The following is a 19,357-nucleotide window of genomic DNA, read 5'->3' as shown; positions in this document are numbered from 1 at the left end:
GTTGTACTCTATTCTGTTGTGCATAGCGTCCATAATTTTCCCTTTGACATATTTTAACGCCATTAGTTACCGATATACATATGTGCATTAGACGTTTACATTATATAACCACACAACCAAGTATTTTTCTCCTAATATTACTGTGAATATTGTATGCACGAACAATTTAAACTTTTCTTAGTTGGGTGCCTTTCTCTGTTTCTTTAAAGTCAATAACTAGAATTGTATTTTGACTATTATCATTCGCTAAAACGAATCACTCTCGCTGCGCCCTGTAGGTGGAGCCCGAGCTCCGGCAGTAACGGGCCGGAGGGGCGGCGAGCCCCAATCTGTTTTGTTCTCCCACTTACTCTCGCTCGCTATGACGTGTTTCCTGGTCTTGCGGGCAGCTTTGCTGAGCTGGTTGACAGGGGATAGAAGGGATTCTTATTGTTTTATTGCCTTGCGCACGACTGATCCTCTTAATTCGCTTTGTTATTTTTAGGGAATATATGTCACATTAATAACGGGCTTCTTTGTTATAGGAGGCAATGCACTAGCGTGTCTAATTACGTCGTTAATTATAAAGGAAATAGGGGCGGCTAGTGCGCTGGAAAGTTTTCTCATTTTTATGGTGATCCATGAGTATGTGGGGTGCTGTAAACTAACGGTCAGTGCTCCTCGTAAGGGACCAAATGATCCGAATTACTGCAGAGATGCTGCCTCTCCCGACTCCGTGGCCGTAGCTGCCGATCACATTCCCCGTGCCGGCGCCGGCGGAGGAGGACCTGCAGCCCGGGCTTCAGCTGCAACGTGACGCTCTCCGCGCAGCCGGCCGCTCGCTGATAGCGGCTCCTGGCTTGTGTGCGTTTCATACTGCGGCTGGGGCTGCCGTTTCGCCGGGGAGGAGGTCGATGGGTCAGGACAGTCTACGTCGACGAGGGGCAACCGTGATCTGCACCTAAGGAAACCTCAAAGAAGGGAAGAATTACACGATGCGCTGCCCAGCTGATCAAACGCAGACGATTTATTCAAAGTACTAGGCACCAAGGACCTGAAGACCGGGCAAGAAACGAGCGCAGGACGGCAGATATAATCGCGGAGCGGACGGCGAGTGGGGCAGCCGGTGAGGTCCCCGGCACGCCGTGCTTTCTGCCATGTTGACATATGACTAAGACGATCTGTCAGATAGTACGATTTTCGGACTGTAACTGGCTTATCAGCTTTGCCGCCCTGCTGGGGGTGGGATCCCAGCCCCCGAACTAACTTTATTTGGGAAGTTGTTTTACTCCCCATTAAGATACGAGTGTCTGCTGGTTCCGCTTTACATGAGCTGCTTACTGGTTAGTCGCGTTTAACCCGTCAGGTTGCTGCTTATTCATTGCCGAAGTTAGGTAAGTTATAAGCTGGTTTGAGAGACTTTTCCAACCGGTGTGATTTAATATTTACTGTACTTGTGATAAACGTGTGACCAAAGTTCACAAGTGGGACTCGCGAGTCATATCTAAACCGTTCTTCATCGTATTTTCTACTATATTTCGAGCAATTGCAATCTTTCGGAATTACGGTTCCCTTTCTGTATATATATTTGTTTGTGCGAGAGGATTGCATTTGTTTTGCGAGTTTGTTTCTTTTTTTAATGGCTTGTAAATACCTGGCACCTTATAAACGTACATATGCAGACGTGTATATACATTTTTATTACAGATATATTATGTATGTATTGTATTTTACCTATAACCCAAATACTCTTTCAGCCAACCCTGGTTTAATCACCATCGATTTCTTCCAGTACTTTGGAATAGTACTAGACAGAATTATTAGGCTACTCTGAAGGCTTGCTGTACTATATGATGTACGCTGTATATCATAATAAAACAGCGCTTTCGGCTTTTTTTTTCCTGGGTTGTATGTGGTATTATATTTCAAACGGGTGTCTAATGCTTCATTCCGACCTTCGTTTTTAACTCGGAAGTAATACCGGCCTCCGTGATTCATATTATATTTTGTAGCCCCCCTAATTACATTTAATATTTAGTTTTTATACGTGTAACCAAACTCGAAGTCTGTAAAATGCTGCGTGAAAATATTTTCTGAAAGTAGGTTTCAAGTCAGCCCATCTCCTGCTTTTCTGCGTGAAAAGCACGAATTTTATTTTTGTCTCGGATCATACACGCTCGGGGTCGGCGCTCCATATCTATTTATAATGTTGACAATCCAGTAGCAAAACCATTTTTCGTTTTTAAGTTATGACGTGCATTGACTTAAAGCCGTTCTTAGAAAGAACTGAGTGGTGCAGCTTGACTCGGGCGGTCCTGGTGGAGACGAGGCCGGTATGAGACGCGGGGAACCCGAGGAGCCTCACGGCCCGACGTGGGCGCCTCGGTTCCTCGGCAGCAGCATCACAGCCGCTCGCGGGCGGCGTACGTAACGGGAGGGCCTCGCGCTTTCACTTGCGGCCTCGAGCTCCGGCGGAGTTCCGGTGGAACGCCCCCCTCCCCCTGTTACCATGCACTGCACCCCCAATGCCGAAAAACGACGCTTGGTCTTCTGTTGCTCCTTAGGTAATAAATGGAATAAGTGATGAGATAAAAAATAGGAGAAAGCCAGGTCTAGCACGTCGTCTTGTCGCAGGATTCGTAACTTCACGATATTAAAATAGAATCTGTATACTTTCACAGAAATGCAACTTATTCTTAGAACCGTAATCTGTATGGGGAAGAATTTTGTTATATCTCATGTTCAGTAACTAAGCAAGGCCGTTTTTGACTTCAAAGGGCAGCACTTTAATCAAAAAATATCCGCTGTGCTGCCGCTGCTTCTTCTTTTCGAAAAACATTCTTTAATTATGCATGTCACTATTAAAAACAGCGGGCCGGAGATAATGACTGTGGCCATACCGTGAAGCGGCTGTAGATCTGTTGCACTTGGGTCGATTTTTATTCCCTTGCTGCACGTGACAGCCGCGCGCACTTTTCCCCTTCGCTAGGTACGGTCTCTGCGCCTTTCAGCTGGTATGCAGACCCACCGCTGACCCTAAACTGATACCAAACCTGTTTAAACCATAGCCGACCTTGTATTCCCCTTGGTGGGTGTTCCACTTACGTAGTCCGAGCTTTGCACACGTTTCGTTCGGCAGCTTAGTTCTTGTTCCCAGTAATTTAAAAATGTCAAACGCTGGAGTATAATATAGGGATGATGCGCTTTTATCAGCCCCGGAGATCGATCGCTTCTCCCCTAGCTGTCTGAAACAGTGCTGAGGCATATTATAAATTTATTTTCACCAGTGATGGGTTATGTGATTTGCATAGAAGAGCAGCGGAATCCTGAACAGAGCCCAGGCAAAGAGGACTGTAATAACTGGACTGGTACAGACGTATGAAAGGTCTGCATGACGGGCCAAAGCCTTTAGGCGATCCAATGTGAACATGCCAGGTGTGTAGGTGGACCAGAGGCCCTGATCCTATTGATGTGCATTAACACTCTAAGTCACTTCAGATGCCTATTAATGTAGTGAGCTTCCACAAATATACCAGTTCATTCAGATGCTTCAGTAATTAAAAAACAAAAAGTGGCATACTGTCATTTAGCAGATGTTTTATCTGAAGTGATGTATATTTCCTGTGAGAAGGCTGTTAAACAATTCCTGTTGGAGGTGAAGGGCTTTGCTCAGGGGCCCAGTCATGAAAATTCTGTCCAGCTTGGGATTTGAATCAGCAACCTTCTGATCACAGGCACAGCATCCTAACCTGCTGAGCCACACCCACCTTTCAAATTTAGCTTTATCTCTTGAGTATGAAATGTTTGATGTGCTTTAGAGTAATAGGATTGTTCATGATGGTGTTTATAAAAAGAAATGACAAAACATTTAAAAATAATCTCATGCAATAGAACAGCATACCCTGAAGAACCCACATAAACTTGGTGCAAATAAACAGCAGACACGGGGCAGAAATTGAACCCTCAGCTCTGGATTTTTAAAGCTGCAGTGCTGCAGTCTGAGACACCATGCCCCCCATTAAGGCCTGGGGTGATGAACATGACCACTGTGCAGTAAAACAGCCGTGGAGCGCAGTCCAAGAAAGGGACTCCTTTTCACTTGGCACCAGAGGTGTGGACCCAGCCTTTTAAATGCTGGTGCGCTGGAATTACCCAGATTGTGCAGTGCTGCGGAAATGCCAGCGTGGCGGTTAGAGGGTCACGCGGCCGATAACAGCTGCTCAGGGACGTCCCCGTTATTTAGATGTTTGTCAGATAGCTCTCCCCCCCACTGTTAAATAGATAAGCGCTTGTACATAATTCCCAGCAAGTGCCTCACCGGGTCTTGCCGTCGGTCGGCGTGTCGGCCAACAGAAGTGATTTATGTATACGCGGCAGAACGGAAGCGGGGGGGGGGGAGGGTCTGCCCTGGGGTCCTGCCGTTTGGAGCTGGGATCGATGTGTGCTAGCTGTAAGCGGTGCAGATGCCCGCAGATCAATGATGAGAAACGGGATGTACTGTCTGCTTATTGGGTTACAGTGTGTGGCCAGCATGAAGGGAGGCCATGCTTCCCCCCCACCCCACCCAGCCTGCCTCCTGACACAGTGAGGTCTGTAATCGCTCAGTCATTCCAAAGATCCACTCAGATTCTGCATGTCTGCTGCATGACAGCCCTCAGGCTAGAGATTTGAAGTGCTACAGTCAAAAACAGGGACATAGCTAGCACTCAGAAAATGTGCACATTAGTCAATTTCATTTGAAGTTTTTCGGCCCTGTGTTCCGCATGCTGGTATACAGGGTGGAGCTCATGTTTGCGCTGAGAATGACAAAGGTGGCCCCCGGCTGCTTGCTGTTGGCAGCAGTCACCTTCTCTGGCCACCTCCCGATTGCTGCTTCCTCCCTCTCGCTCGGGAAGCGAGGTTGGGAATGGGAGGATCCCTCACTGCTCCCCTTAAATCTCTTGCCGCTTCCCGTAACAGAAGCATGACAAAAGTGTGACACTCCTGCTAAAGACCTGCGGTTGGCCGCTCCCTGCGTCCCCTTTGTCTCTGAGCCGCAGTCGTGATGATGTTGCCACGGGTAGCCATGTGGGTTATTGCCCGGCAGTCACACTTGCTCCTGGAGTGGGTCAAGATGGCTCTGCTGTGTCCGCTGTGGGAGAGTGACTTTTTTTGTCCATGTCTGTGTGTCCCCAGATGACCCCTGTGTGGCACTGACCCCAGGACTTCTCCGCCCTCAGCGCGCATGGGCCCATTCTGAGGAGAGACCTGCCCCATGGACCTGCTGTTGCTGATTCTGCTCTTCTTGACCCCCCAGCTGGGCGCTGCTTCCCGGGCCCCTAGGATCTACACAAACAGCTGGGCTGTCCGTGTCTCAGGGGGAGCCGAGCAGGCCCAGCGCCTGGCCCGCAAGCATGGCTTCCTCAACCATGGCAATGTAAGCAGGCCGTCATGCCAGCCACAGGGCCGCTGCGTTCTCCAGTCTCTTAGCGCGGGTTTCTCTTCATGGGAGTCTGCATGTAAGCAGGCCGTCATGCCAGCCACAGGGCCGCTGCGTGCTCCAGTCTCTTAGCGCGGGTTTCTCTTCATGGGATTCTGCCTGTAAGCAGGCCGCCATACCAGCCACAGGGCCGCTGCGTGCTCCAGTCTCTTAGCGCGGGTTTCTCTTCATGGGATTCTGCCTGTAAGCAGGCCGCCATACCAGCCACAGGGCCGCTGCGTGCTCCAGTCTCTTAGCTGTGTTTCTCTTTATGGGAGTCTGCCTGTAAGCAGGCCGCCATAACCAGCCACAAGGCCACTGCGTGCTCCAGTCTCTTAGCTGTGTTTCTCTTTATGGGGGTCTGCCTGTAAGCAGGCCGCCATACCAGCCACAGGGCCGCTGCGTGCTCCAGTCTCTTAGCTGTGTTTCTCTTCATGGGATTCTGCCTGTAAGCAGGCCGCCATACCAGCCACAGGGCCGCTGCGTGCTCCAGTCTCTTAGCTGTGTTTCTCTTTATGGGAGTCTGCCTGTAAGCAGGCCGCCATAACCAGCCACAAGGCCACTGCGTGCTCCAGTCTCTTAGCTGTGTTTCTCTTTATGGGGGTCTGCCTGTAAGCAGGCCGCCATAACCAGCCACAAGGCCACTGCGTGCTCCAGTCTCTTAGCTGTGTTTCTCTTTATGGGGGTCTGCCTGTAAGCAGGCCGCCGTGCCGGCCACAGGGCCTCCAGCAAGCTGTTGGCGTGCTCATTACAGGAATGAGGGGAGTGTTCACACTTAGAAATTCAAGTGTGTTTCCCACGCAAAATGAGCCATATATGAACACTCCAAACGAGCTCAGATCCCCGAAAGCGAAGCAAACTGGGACCACGTCAAGAGGACCACTTATGCTGACAATATGTGAACAGGAAGTACACCCAGCTCGCTTCGCTTTTCTCTGTGCTTTTTGGCCACTATGGGACGCCATCTAGTGCTGATGTCACAACTGTCAAAACATTATTATGAATTCTTTAGATAGATTACAGTAATTTATAATAGTCTTCAATAATTAAATTAAATTTAAAAATGTAATAAAATCTGATGGAAGTCCGCGTTTGCACTAATACCTACATTTCAGGTGAGAATGACACAAGGGCTGCCTGAAGTCTACAAAGTAAGCGAGGTGTTATTTAGTATCACTGGAGAATATTATGTGACATAAAACATGTCTGAGAAAACGATTTTTTGTGGTCTTTGTCCCTGTTTAAATATTGAAAATACAGCAAGAAAGCAGATGCTGCCAGCATAGGCACAGCCATCTATATGAGGAAGAAATGACTAGTTATTTCAGTGTCAAAAAGGACCAAGTGGGAATGTGAAATGGACTGAGACCATGTGAAAGCTGAAGTGCACCAGAAAGTGAACAGAGTGCTTTTGGAAGACGATAGACAATGTTTCCAGTCTGGTTCATTTAAAAAGCTCTGTATGTGGAAAATACTGTATGTCAGTGTCGATTTGAGGAAGGCACCTAATCTGAATGAAGATGCCCAGTTCTACACAGACCTGGCGTTCAGTTTTGTGATAAAGCTCCCAGATACTGGAGATTGAAATCTGACTCCTGCGGCCTAAAGGCTGTGTGCTCTCACTGAGAAAGGCAGCCTCATCTCGTCTTACGAACAGGACGCCTGGAATCGATGCCTGTCTTTCCTCTTCCTGTCAGACAGGTGCACGCCATTTAACATTGCCACTTCCGGCTAGTGAGCCTGATTGGAAACCATCCCTACTGCACTCCCCAAATCCCATGCAGACCACAGCCTCATTAATCTGCATCTCAAAATCTGCAGGATTGGCTGAAAAGGGGATTAATCATGCATGTATCTCAATGGAAAATGGAGATTCTTCATAAAAGCCATTCTGTCCTTGATACTGAGAGTTGATGTACAGTCAGACCACATTCCCCTGGGTTTCGTCTCGTGACTTCCTCTTTCATTATCTCTGCGTACATTAATGGTTGGCACATAGCACTCTGCCACATGACGAGGGGCTTGTGCTCACAGACACGTGTTTGTTTTATCGCTATACTAAGCCTCTCAATAAATGTCTCTCCAAAAGCTTCCAAGGCTCCAGTCTGCGTAGTGGAATATGCATTTTAGAAATGTTTCTAGCAATGAGATCAGAAGATGTTCGCAGTACCTTCCATTGGCCAGCTTGTTCTGCTGCTGATAATATCCCTTCCTTTGAGGTGCAGTGAATCTATTTTTTATGTATATGTGTGTGTGTGTGTGTGTGTGTGTGTGTGTGTGTGTGTGTGTGTGTGTGTGTATATATATATATATGTTTTTTATATATATATATATATTTTTTTCCTCCATCCTTTAACCTGCAAGCATCCCCCTGTGTGATTCCCCCCTCCCTCACCTCTTAGCTCTTCCATATCTGTACAGGCCTGCCTCAGTCCCTCCACAGCCAGTGGCCCCCCAGGTGGCTGACTGCTCCTCAGCACTGTCTCTCTTAAGCAGACTGTCTTAGCAGTCCTCTCTGCTGGAGGATCAGCCTGGCTTGTTCAAACTCTCCCCCTGCTTCATCATGTCTTCATAAGGCCTCGTGCTGACCAATCTCGCCGGGCCGGGTGATTCACATTTGCCAGCCCAGCTTGTGTGCCGATAACCAACCTCGGATATTAGTTTATCGTGTGGGTGAGGGCTGGTGCCGTCCGTTCTCCCTGCTTTTGGCTTGCTCAGCCCCCTCCTGGGCTTCCACCCCCACTGGGTCCTAAAGTCCTTAAGTCCGTCCTCACTGCCGTTTCAAAGAAGCTTCTTTGAAAGGCGTTTTTTCCTTGGCGCTGAAGGAGCCTTGTAGGAGGTGAAGGTTACTCCGTGCGGCTGGGCTGCACCCACATTTCTGCATTGCAGCCTCTCACTGTCTGCACAGCAGGAGTCTCCCGTCCAGCTGTCCAGCCGCTTTATCCCTTTGTCCGGTGGAGTATGGGGGCATCGCTCCCGTGACGAACCCTGGGAGGGGGGGGGGGCACGAGATGGAACAATGGAGCGATGCATCCCTCAAGATTTTTATCTATGGACATTCGTTACTGCCGTAGCTCTGTTCCCATAGCAACCGTGGCAACGTACAACCTTGAACGCACTAACAGACAGGCTTGGGTGCAGTAACAGACAGCCCATGTCTGAGCCTGTAGTGGGTGGGGGGTGGCCGGTTTATGCAAGGAGAGAGTAGGCATGTGAACGATAGAGCTCTTTATTTTACTCTGTTTTCAATGAGCGGTCAGTTTGGCCACTTGGTGTGAAATGCAGTTTGTGCTCTTTGCGGGTGCCTGCTACCTCACGAGGGTGTGGCTCAGCTCTGCAGCCTTCCCCAATGCCGGCGCTGGGATGCCCATGTCCCTGTCCTCGTCCCTCCCTCTTCCAGCTGCTCCGCACCCTTTCTGATGCCCCTACCCCCCTTGCCTCAGCCATCGAGCACCAGGCTCACCCCCTGCGCACCTAGGTAACAGATCGTCACAGGGAGCTGTGGCAGGACATGCGGGCCTAATGGATCCCAAGATGCCTCCTGAGATATTTTGGCCCACTAGGATTCACTGTGCTGGGTACCTTTCTGAATTTGTTGGATATCCTAAGGTCAATTTGGCTTCAGTGTGGTTCTCTCCGGTTCCTGCAGGGGAGCTTGAGCTTCGTCACGGTGTCTCAGCTTGTTCCCGCGCGCGAAGCTTCTGCGCGTCTGGCTGCCGCCTTCAGATTGCCGGCTGGCAGGCGCGGGAGGGGTGGTGCCCCCCCCCCCCACCAGGGCACGAAAAGCTGAGCCACATGACACAGGCAGCCCAGTCTGTTTCAGAACCGCACAGAAAGTGTATGGGGGGGGGGGGGGGGTCAGGTTTTATCGGTAGCTTTTGGGGTGATGGAGCCACCCCTCCTTTTTGCTATTTGTGTTACTGTAAGGAGAAGCAACGGCGCCCCCTGTGGTCAGTCACCTCCGGTTAGATTCTCCAGTTAATTGCTTCTCCACTGAGACCCAAGGGGGAGTACGTCTGTCACAATTAGGGAATCTTTTTTTAGTCTCAGGGATGTGTGTTTCATCATCGCTGGATGTTCGTTGTGGGCCCTGGTCCTCCCCTCCCCCCCGAATTCCCTGGGTTGTGGTAGACACCAGCTTTGGACGCTGTGGGAGCTGCATCGCTAAGCAGCCTGTGACTTAAGGTTGTGTCCTCAGATACCACTGAGGAGGGAATGGGTTGGTGCCGTGGGCCTAAACGCTCCTACTTCCCATAGGTGTGTGTTGGGCTCTGACCCGCCTCACAGGGCCACGTTGCTGGTGCATGCCAGTCACCCCTCGGCATTCACTGACTTCCTGGTGGGGGCCTGTCCCTGTGCAGCAGGGCGCTTTCCGTGTGGCTCCTGCTCGCCGGGGTCTGTTCTCCTCCCACCCTGGCAGAGCGGAGTGGGCCAGCAGCCAGCGCTGGATCTCCTGGCCCTGGGCTGCTACTCTACACATTAACTCCATTCATCTTACAGCGTCGTTGACCTTCACAAAGGCCAGCAGTCAGGAAATCTCGCCCCGGGTCACAGAGGCCAGTCCGGCTCATTTATTTACAGTAATCATTTATTAAGCTTGTCTGAAGGCTGTTTATGAAGGTGGAGTCCCTGGGCAGGCCGTAACGCCGTCCTTGTTCATGACGCTGGGGGCTGTGGGGCTGTGGGGCTCTCGGGCTCCGTCAGCTGTGTGGAAAGTCCAGTCTCTGGGTATGGGCTGAAAGAGTGGTTTGTAGGAGAACCTGGGTGTGTCTGAGTGTTGCGTGCCTGTGTGTGCCTGTGCGTGTGCGTGCATTCATCTGTGTTCGTGTGCATGTGTTTGTTTCTTTGTGTGTGTGCGTGCGTTTGTGTGTTCCTGTGTGCTTGAGTGTGTGCGCGTGCATTTGTGTGTGCCTGAGTGTGTGTGCATGCATTTGTGTGTTCCTGTGTGTCTGAGTGTGTGTGCATGCATTTGTGTGTTCCTGTGTGCCTGAGTGTGTGTGCATGCATTTGTGTGTTCCTGTGTGCCTGTGTGTGTGCGCGCATGTGTGTGTGTGTGCGTGCGTCTGTGTTTGTGTGCATGTGTTTGTTTCTTTGTGATTGTGTGTGCACTTGCCGTTTTATATACATGTATAGGTCTCCCTCCTAACTCCCTTCGCCAGGATTTTTAAAAAATTTATTTATTTGTGTCATGAAGTTGAAGGTCACGCCTTTCAGTTTGGCTCTCCAGCCATTTTCCTCTCGCAAGCCTCATGTTCCACCTGGATTGCTGTTCTGTCCACTGCTTGGCATTTCAGCTCTTTATTCTTTGTGGCATTAAAATGGCATTAAAAGCTGACGACGGACAGCCAAGCCGTCACAGAGAAGCTGCCCGTGCTGCCAGGCCCTCCCACAGGCTGGCTGGCCGTGGAGCTGAGCCGCACTGCTCTGTCTGCTCGCTGGCGTCCTCACAGTCACGTTGTGGCAGAGGGAGCCGCTCAGTGAGCGCCGGCCTGTTAAGTCCAATCAGCCTCACCCGGAACACATGCGATTAACATGGCGGGTGCCGGCTGGACCCGCGCTAATGAGCACCGTGTGAGGGTTAAGCTGTCGAAATGGGCTGTCATATGATGGCTGTGTGACTGAAATCGGGACGTCCTTTGCTGTGACCACGAAGGACCCAGAGAGATCACATGACGCTGCTCCACACCACCTCGTCTGCTGCGTAGAGGTTATATAAAGCCAGCAGTCAGATGGCTTCACTCGGCCAGCGATTTATTCTCACCTCTATACAGTGTTTAAACATGCGTCTCATACGCAGCAGCCAAGGCTTCATGAAGCGATGCTGGGTTCCATCTGTTCTGTTCAGAAACCGCCCTCGCAGTGTGGTTATCCGCGCGTCCTCGCCGCACTCCCAGGCAGGTGCTGTCTTACCACCGGATTATGGTCATCGGGACGATAACATTCTTGCTGAAAGCAGCTCATTAATTTTGCTTCCCTAATGACCTTATTTATATGTCTCTGGCCTGCCTGTATATAGCCGCCGCTCTTCCCGGAGACCCCTGGCGATGTGATGGCACGTGGGGGGCGGAGGTTTTATCTCTATTTTGTGCCCCTCTTGCTCCAGCCTCTTGGGTCACGTTGGTCTGCTACCACGGTTCCTCCAGGGCAGTCATCACTCAAGACTTAAAGCTTTCCTACAACTGATATGCAGTATGACAGTGAAATATTCTAATCCCACCAAATTGCCACCGGCTACCTTTCCCAGAAGAATCGTCCAATGGAAAGTTTACTGTGACTTTACATTCTGACTCACAGCAAACTTTAAAGGGACTGGGGAGAGCCCCCCCCCCCTCCCCATCCTAGAGCACCTGCTGTGAGGTCCCCCTGGCTCACAGTAAGTCAGCATTAAGTCCATGCCCCCTGAGCCACCAGCGGCCCCTCCTGCCGCAGAGTACCTGTTTGGTTCGGCTCAGTTTGTGCCCACCCCCGCTTTACAGGTTTTGACAGGAGGCGGCGGGCGAGGGAATAGCAGGGGGTGGTTTATAAAAGCCCTTCTATGTAGCTGGCACCTTAGATGGGGGCAGGAAGCAGCCTGCAGTGCTCTATTTGCCCCCAGTGGGTGTGCGGTCACACAAGCTGTCTGTCTTTAGTTCTGGATGTCGTGGGATCACTGTCCCAGTGCATCGGGCGCCAGGGCTGAGTTTTAACAGTGGCACGCTGGGATCTGTCAAGTGGCACGGGCTTTATGATGCGTTTCTCAGCAACATTACCCCAGCGATGGCTGGCTTGGCATGGCCTGGCATGGCCTGGGGCTGTCTGACAGGAACGTCGTGGCTTGGCCTGGGATTAATGGAGGAGTGTGCATCTTGTCCCTGCAGGTATTCGGAGAGTATTACCATTTCCGGCATCGTGCGGTGGTGAAGCGCTCCCTGACGAGCCACCGGGGGGCGTACATCAAGCTCCAGAAGGAACCTCAGGTATGTTTGCGGGGTTTTGATGAAATGTGGGGCAGGGTCCTATCAAGGTATAAATAGCCTCAGGAATTTCAGGAGATTCCTTGTAGACAAACCTAGCAAAGTCAAATTAAAGTCACATATCGCAGAATTGTGGCAGATCCCTCTGTCCTATCCTCCATTCTCTCTTCTGTCTTCTCTTTCACTTTCCCCTAATTCCTAAAGACTGGGAACCCTCCACGTACCAAGCCATCCCATCGTTCCCAGTTAGGTTGATTCCATAGATTTGTGTATACATTGTTTGAATGTATGATAAGTAAACTGTTTAAGTGGTTTCATTTGATACTCAACAGGAAGCTGGCAGAGCCTGGTAAAAGCATGGTAAAAGCAGCTGGATACTGTCACGGTTCACGCCTATGGTCTGGGCTGCTGGAGATGCTGCTCTAGGGCAGGACAGGGTCATCAGCCTAGTCTTCCAGCAGAGATACTCCCACACCGAATGCTAGCTCACATCTAGCTGTGTTCTGCTGTAGAGATAATCAGAAAAATGATGTACTTAGTGTTAGCATTCTTCTCGAGAGAGGATAATCATGTCAGTAACGAACTACATGCTAACCAGGTTCTAGAGCAGTGACATCACGCGTGCAAATGATAAGCACGGATAATCCACGAGCTTCAGCCGTCTGCTAATGGGTGTTCACATAGCTGTCTGCGTGGCTGCAGACAGACAGTCGGGGTGTTCACATAGCTGTCCGCGTGGCTACAGTCAGACAGTCGGGGTGTTCACATAGCTGTCCGCGTGGCTACAGTCAGACAGTCGGGGTGTTCACATAGCTGTCCGCGTGGCTACAGTCAGACAGTCGGGGTGTTCACATAGCTGTCCGCGTGGCTACAGTCAGACAGTCGCGGTGTTCACATAGCTGTCCGCGTGGCTACAGTCAGACAGTCGGGGTGTTCACATAGCTGTCCGCGTGGCTACAGTCAGACAGTCGGGGTGTTCACATAGCTGTCCGCGTGGCTACAGACAGACAGTCCGGGTGTTCACATAGCTGTCCGCGTGGCTACAGTCAGACAGTCGGGGTGTTCACATAGCTGTCCGCGTGGCTGCAGTCAGACAGTCGGGGTGTTCACATAGCTGTCCGCGTGGCTGCAGTCAGACAGTCCGGGTGTTCACATAGCTGTCCGTGTGGCTACAGTCAGACAGTCGGGGTGTTCACATAGTTGTCCGCGTGGCTACAGTCAGACAGTCCGGGTGTTCACATAGCTGTCCGCATGGCTGCAGACAAACAGTCCAGGTGTTCACATAGCTGTCCGCGTGGCTACAGTCAGACAGTCGGGGTGTTCACATAGCTGTCTGCGTGGCTACACTCAGACCTCACAGTTCCCTTTCCAGTTGAGCGCTGTCCTTTCCGCCAAAGCCCGGCCAGGGAGCCTCCTGTAGAGATCAGCGTTTCGATGTGTGAAGGTCCCGTCTTCCAACCCAAATCAGTCCACCTGGGTAGTAGCCGGTGAATCAGGCTTGTGACGTTATCCTGGTGCATCGTATTGTCACTGCTTCAGGCTGGTGGCAGTAGGGTAGGGTGCAGGGATATTAATTCTTCGCAGGATGTCTTATCAGTCACCATCAGCTGCCTTTGAGTGTGTAGGGCTCTCAGCGGAGGCGAGCAGCTGAGTTCGCATCCTGTTCAGAAGGGAGATCTTATCAGCTAATCTTCACTGTCTCCATTCCCTCTGAAGAATTCATAGGAACTCTGTTTTTGTGGGAAGCTTTTCATAAAAAAGTTGTTTTTTTTCCTCTGTTTTCAGAACTGAAGGTCATTCAGCTCTCTTGCTAAAGACTATCAGTCCCTTTAAGTTACTGAGTAATGTTACTTCACTTTTCTCATGATGTGATGACTGACCACATTAAACTGAGGCACGTAAGTAATTTCAGATGAAAGTGTCAGCTGCAGCTGTTTGGAAATCCAGCAGTTTCTGGTCCTTCCCGGTCGCTGGTCATGGTCTTGTGCTTTTGGACACCATCCATCCGCAGATGTGGAGGGGGAGATGTTGGGCTGACTAGACATCGATGAGCCAAACTTTCTCAGAAGCCCCTGATGACAGTATTGTCGGCCGGCCTTGTCCTTACTTAATCCACAGCCTACAGCTTTTGATGGGATGTATCTGCTAGCAGCTGCTCACAGCCAGGCATCACTATATCAAGAGGCTGCTGGCATTCAGATAAAAACTGGTATTCTCTAGTCTGCAGTCCATGTATTAATATTAATGAGGGCCTTTTCAATTAATGGGAGAGGCTTGATTTTGTTTACAGCTCTTGGGTCTGGAGATGATTATGTGCTGAGGAGTGGGGGTGCTAGCAGGGTGCCCGCTGACTGGCTGACTGTGCCTGGTGCAAACTCGGCTCTGGCAGCTGAGCCCGCAGCAGGCTGCCGGCAAGATAATTGAGTATGTTAGGGATCAGAGTCAAGCCAGGCGAGGAGGTTTGGCTAATGGGCCAAAGCTCTCCCTTGTGTTTGAGGGTGTAAAGGCGGGATGAAGCTCACACATGCTCGCTTTGTAGTCTGCCATTTTTCTAAGGATCAAGCGTTCATTACATTCTAGCTTTTCTTTTTTGTGAATAAATAGCAGGTTGGCTTCCTGTTTTTAGCTGGGCTTATGATCATGAGAAGGGGTCCGTGAGATGCACCCTGCACTGGGGGACTTAACAGGCCCTTGGCCATCAGGTTATGATCTGTGGCCCTCATCCTCCTGATCGATCTCTCCAGGTGCTCTGGGCCCAGCAGCAGGTGGTGAAACGCCGCAGGAAGAGGGATGTGTACACAGTCCAGCCTTCGGACCCTGAGTTCGGCCAGCAGTGGTACCTGGTGAGTAGATGTGAGGCTGCACATGGTCTCTGTTGCTCTTTCTCCAGCTTGCCCACTGGTTGAAAAGATCGCTTTGAAATGTGACCACTGGGCAGGGAGGAATCAGAATGGTGCGGTTCTTTGAGACAATCTGAGCATCTCTGTCCAAGGCCTATAGCTTGAGGCAGAGATAAAAAGTCTAGGTATCAGCCCAGATTATTCCGTGTGGCACAGGGCTGCTTGGCCAGGCTGCAGGCTTCTCAGTGGATGCTTGTGTGTGTTTGGGTTCAGCTCTTGCATTTTGTTTAGATGCATAGAGGTTCTTTGAGTTCCTCCCAGTGAAGATGTGCAATAGCAAAGTTACTTTAGTATGGAGTTCATCCATCCATCCATCCATCCATTTTCCAAACCGCTTATCCTACTGGGTCGCAGGGGGTCTGGAGCCTATCCCGGAAGCAATGGGCATAAGGCAGGGAACAACTCAGGATGGTGGGGTCAGCCCATGGCAGGGCACATTCACATATGCACTCCTACGGGCAATTTAGTAACTCCAATTAGCCTCAGCATATTTTTAATAGCAGGCTAGACAAAATGCCGTGGTCTGTACCAGTCATCAAAGACAAGTCCTTCATGTTTTTTGCATTGAATATATAATGCATACAGCAATACATGTTGTTGGCATTAAGGGCGCGGGTGTTGATAGGGCAGAGCGGGGGCCGAGCCGTTAGCGGGGGCCGAGCCGTTAGCGGGGGCCGAGCCGTTAGCGGGGGCCGAGCCGTTAGCAGGCCCGAGCCGTTAGCGGGGGCCACGCAGCACATTTCCTTGGCGGTAATATTTTTGGCCTGGGTGATTTCTACGGGTGCCGGCTGCAAGGCGCAGCGGACGTGTGACGACTCACACCATTAATAAAGAGCTGAGGAAGGCACCCGGCCAGTCTTTCAGAATATAGCTGTCTAGTCACATTACTGTTCCGGAGGTGCTTGAGAGGGGACTTTATAACAAAAATAAAACTTCCTCATGGCACTTCTCGAGGGAGTGCTGCAGATGTAGCCGTCAGCGCTGTCGTGCTTCGGGGGCTCTCCATGGTGGGCCGGCCTGGGGCGGGCCCAAGGTTTTTACCACACGTCCCGAAGGCCTCGTGCACGCGTAGATATGGACCCACGGGACCCTGCTCCCCCGGCCTGTTCCTCCTCCTCCTCTCTGGCCTTTAAAGTGCCTGCTTTTGTTTTTCAGTGATAAGAAAGTAGGTGTTATTGCGAGATGTTTCTGCCATGAATATTTATGGAAGTACCTCGGCCCTCTATCAGGAAGAAATCGCAAAGCAGTCCTCAAGCACCGTGTGGGGGAAGGAACGCCCCGCACTCTAAGAAGAAAAAACTTTGAATGGAACTGCAGCTGTAAAATTTCTCATTTCTGAAGATGCAGTCGGACTTCCGAGTTTTCAGTCCGCGGAGATGGGATTTGCAGGCGTTGTGGGCTTCGCACCACACAAGCCTGACTCCCCCCAGGTGGATCTGTGCAGCTGCCTGCCAGCACGGGGTGGGGAGGGAACAGTCCCACCCCAGTGCTCATTTTCATCACACTTTGGTGAGGGATTTTCTCAGCTGAGGGCAAAAGGCGCATGGTGCTCAAAGGAACTGAGGCCAGTCAGATAAGGAGGGGGGGAAGGAGGCCTGTAGACCGAGCTGCCTGGCTCTGTGAGAGCGGCACCTTGCTGTGTCTTGGACAGTGATGGGGCATTCTGAATTGTCAGTGGGGGGCCCCCTGTAGGTTAGTGGGGGAGAAACGGGAATCTTCCCCCCTTCTCAGGCTTGATTACGCTGAGGAGAACGTGACTGCAGAAGGTCACCAGCACATTTGCCGGAGAGCGAAGGTGACTGTTCAGTCAAGAGATTGTGGCAATGGCCAGTAACGTGTCAGGAATGAGCAGAGGGCAGCAGAAGGGCAGAGCTTAATACTGCCTTTGAAAGCACCTGTGGAAGCCACTGGCTATGCAGCTGTCTGACCTCTCTTGCTGTTTTTTTCCAGTTTAATACGAACCACCAGGACCTGAATGCCAGGAGCGCCTGGGAGCAAGGCTACACAGGCAGGGGGGTGGTGGTGACCATCCTGGATGACGGCATCGAGAAGAACCACCCCGACCTGATGCAGAACTACGTGAGTGCAGGGGGGCAGCCCAGCCTGGGATTAGGATTCATGAAAAGCACATATGTACAGTGCAGGGCAGCTAGAGGCTGCGTACTAACGAGAAAATCACAGCATGACCGAGCTTTCAGGCTTTAAAGAGAACCTCAGATGGTTTTCCAGGGTTTGCTGTTGAGGAGGCTTTGGTTCCCTTCACCTGGCATAGATGGTCTCGGATGCACAGCTCCGGAAATCTAGATCGCCTTCGATGTGACTGGTGCTTTTCCTCCCTGCGGACAGGACCCGGAGGCCAGCTACGACGTGAACGATGGGGATCCGGACCCCCAGCCGCGCTACACCCAGCTCAACGACAACCGGTAGGGCCTGAGCAGAGATGCTGCTCGTGATGGATAGTGGGCGTGATGGATGCTGCTCGTGATGGATGCTGCTCGTGATGGATAGTGGGCTTGATGGATAGTGGGCGTGATGGATGCTGCGCGTGATGGATGCTGCGCGTGATGGATGCTGCGCGTGATGGATAGTGAGCGTGATGGATAGTGAGCGTGATGGATAGTGAGCGTGATGGATGCTGCTCGTGATGGATGCTGCTCGTGATGGATGCTGCTCGTGATGGATAGTGGGTGTGATGGATAGTGGGTGTGATGGATGCTGCTCGTGATGGATGCTGCTTGTGATGGAGAGTGGGTGTGATGGATGCTGCGCGTGATGGATGCTGCTCGTGATGGATAGTGGGTGTGATGGATGCTGCGCGTGATGGATGCTGCTCGTGATGGATAGTGGGTGTGATGGATGCTGCTCGTGATGGATAGTGGGTGTGATGGATGCTGCTCGTGATGGATGCTGCTCGTGATGGATGCTGCTCGTGATGGATAGTGGGTGTGATGGATGCTGCGCGTGATGGATGCTGCGCGTGATGGATAGTGGGCGTGATGGATAGTGGGCGTGATGGATGCTGCGCGTGATGGATAGTGGGTGTGATGGATGCTGCTCGTGATGGATGCTGCTCGTGATGGATGCTGCTCGTGATGGATGCTGCTCGTGATGGATGCTGCTCGTGATGGATAGTGGGTGTGATGGATGCTGCTCGTGATGGATAGTGGGTGTGATGGATGCTGCGCGTGATGGATAGTGGGCATGATGGATGCTGCTCGTGATGATTGCTGACAAGGTTCTGCCCTGTGGGACAGCAGCCACCTCTTACAGTGTCACACAGTGGCTGACTGACCGACTGATCAGCTGCTTTGGTCTGGCTCATGGGCAGTGCAGATTTTCTTCACATTTTTTCCTTTAAATCAGGAATATAATTGGAAAAACATGTTCCTGCATTTAATTAACTTTGCTTCATTTAGTCTGAAAGCAGGCTGGTCTTCCTGCAGTTCAGCTAATTTGCTCTTTTGAAGATGGAGTTGATAATTTTTTTTTTTAAATGGAAGCTGTACTCATGAATGCTGAAAGAACCGCCCTTATTCAGAAAGCCGTTTTTCTCCCTGATATATTTACAGCCTGTGAATTTGGCTGTAAGTGCAGCCTGTGATGTAGCGTTTATCAGCTGTCATCCCGAGTCACCCCCCCATTTGCTTTTTGCTAATGTTTAACTTCTGAAAGTGACAAACATTCACACAAACCCACACAGCTGGCCCAATACAAGGGCTCTGATTGGTGCATGATTACATTTGCTTTAAAAATCCGTTCTGAGGAGCCGCCTCATTGGCTGAGCTCATTTTCCTGCCTGCTGGTGCATTCCGAGCGATCTGGTGTTAGGGTGCTGTTTGCAGACAGACGAGGAGGGACCACCGCCCTTTCGGAGTGAAAACACGGATCGTTACCATGCGATCGCGGTACCTGCAGCTGCACTCTTAGATCTGGAAGCATCCGGACTGAAAATTTGTAATTTTTCAGGTGTGCTTTCAGCGAAGAGGTGTGTCTGTGAGAGCCATCACTGGCTGCTTAAGGAGGAGCAGCTGTACAGTATGACTGTCACATAGGGAGGGTCTGCTGGA

General features: G+C 51.1%; 1 protein-coding gene across 2 annotated transcripts in view; it reads left to right on the top strand.

Moving 5' to 3' along the window:
• The first annotated feature begins 354 nt into the window (after positions 1-354).
• The window catches only part of LOC125706008 (furin-like), a 32,280-nt gene continuing 13,277 nt past the window's right edge, over positions 355-19,357 (top strand). The window contains exons 1-6 of one of the 2 annotated variants that reach the window (XM_048972422.1): positions 355-1,105; positions 5,155-5,395; positions 12,295-12,393; positions 15,135-15,233; positions 17,241-17,369; positions 17,637-17,713. In XM_048972422.1, the coding sequence (XP_048828379.1) occupies positions 5,234-5,395; positions 12,295-12,393; positions 15,135-15,233; positions 17,241-17,369; positions 17,637-17,713 (566 nt within the window). In that variant the 5' untranslated portion in view covers positions 355-1,105; positions 5,155-5,233. Of the gene's footprint in view, positions 1,106-1,136; positions 1,374-5,154; positions 5,396-12,294; positions 12,394-15,134; positions 15,234-17,240; positions 17,370-17,636; positions 17,714-19,357 lie in introns of those variants that run through there. The other variant, XM_048972423.1, reaches the window with a different exon arrangement.

The sequence above is a fragment of the Brienomyrus brachyistius genome, chromosome 13 (genome assembly GCF_023856365.1).
Source record: "Brienomyrus brachyistius isolate T26 chromosome 13, BBRACH_0.4, whole genome shotgun sequence".
In the NCBI taxonomy this organism is placed as follows: domain Eukaryota; kingdom Metazoa; phylum Chordata; class Actinopteri; order Osteoglossiformes; family Mormyridae; genus Brienomyrus; species Brienomyrus brachyistius.
The sequence above is the reverse complement of the archived record's forward strand: the minus strand, read 5'-3'. Positions and strand labels throughout refer to the sequence as shown.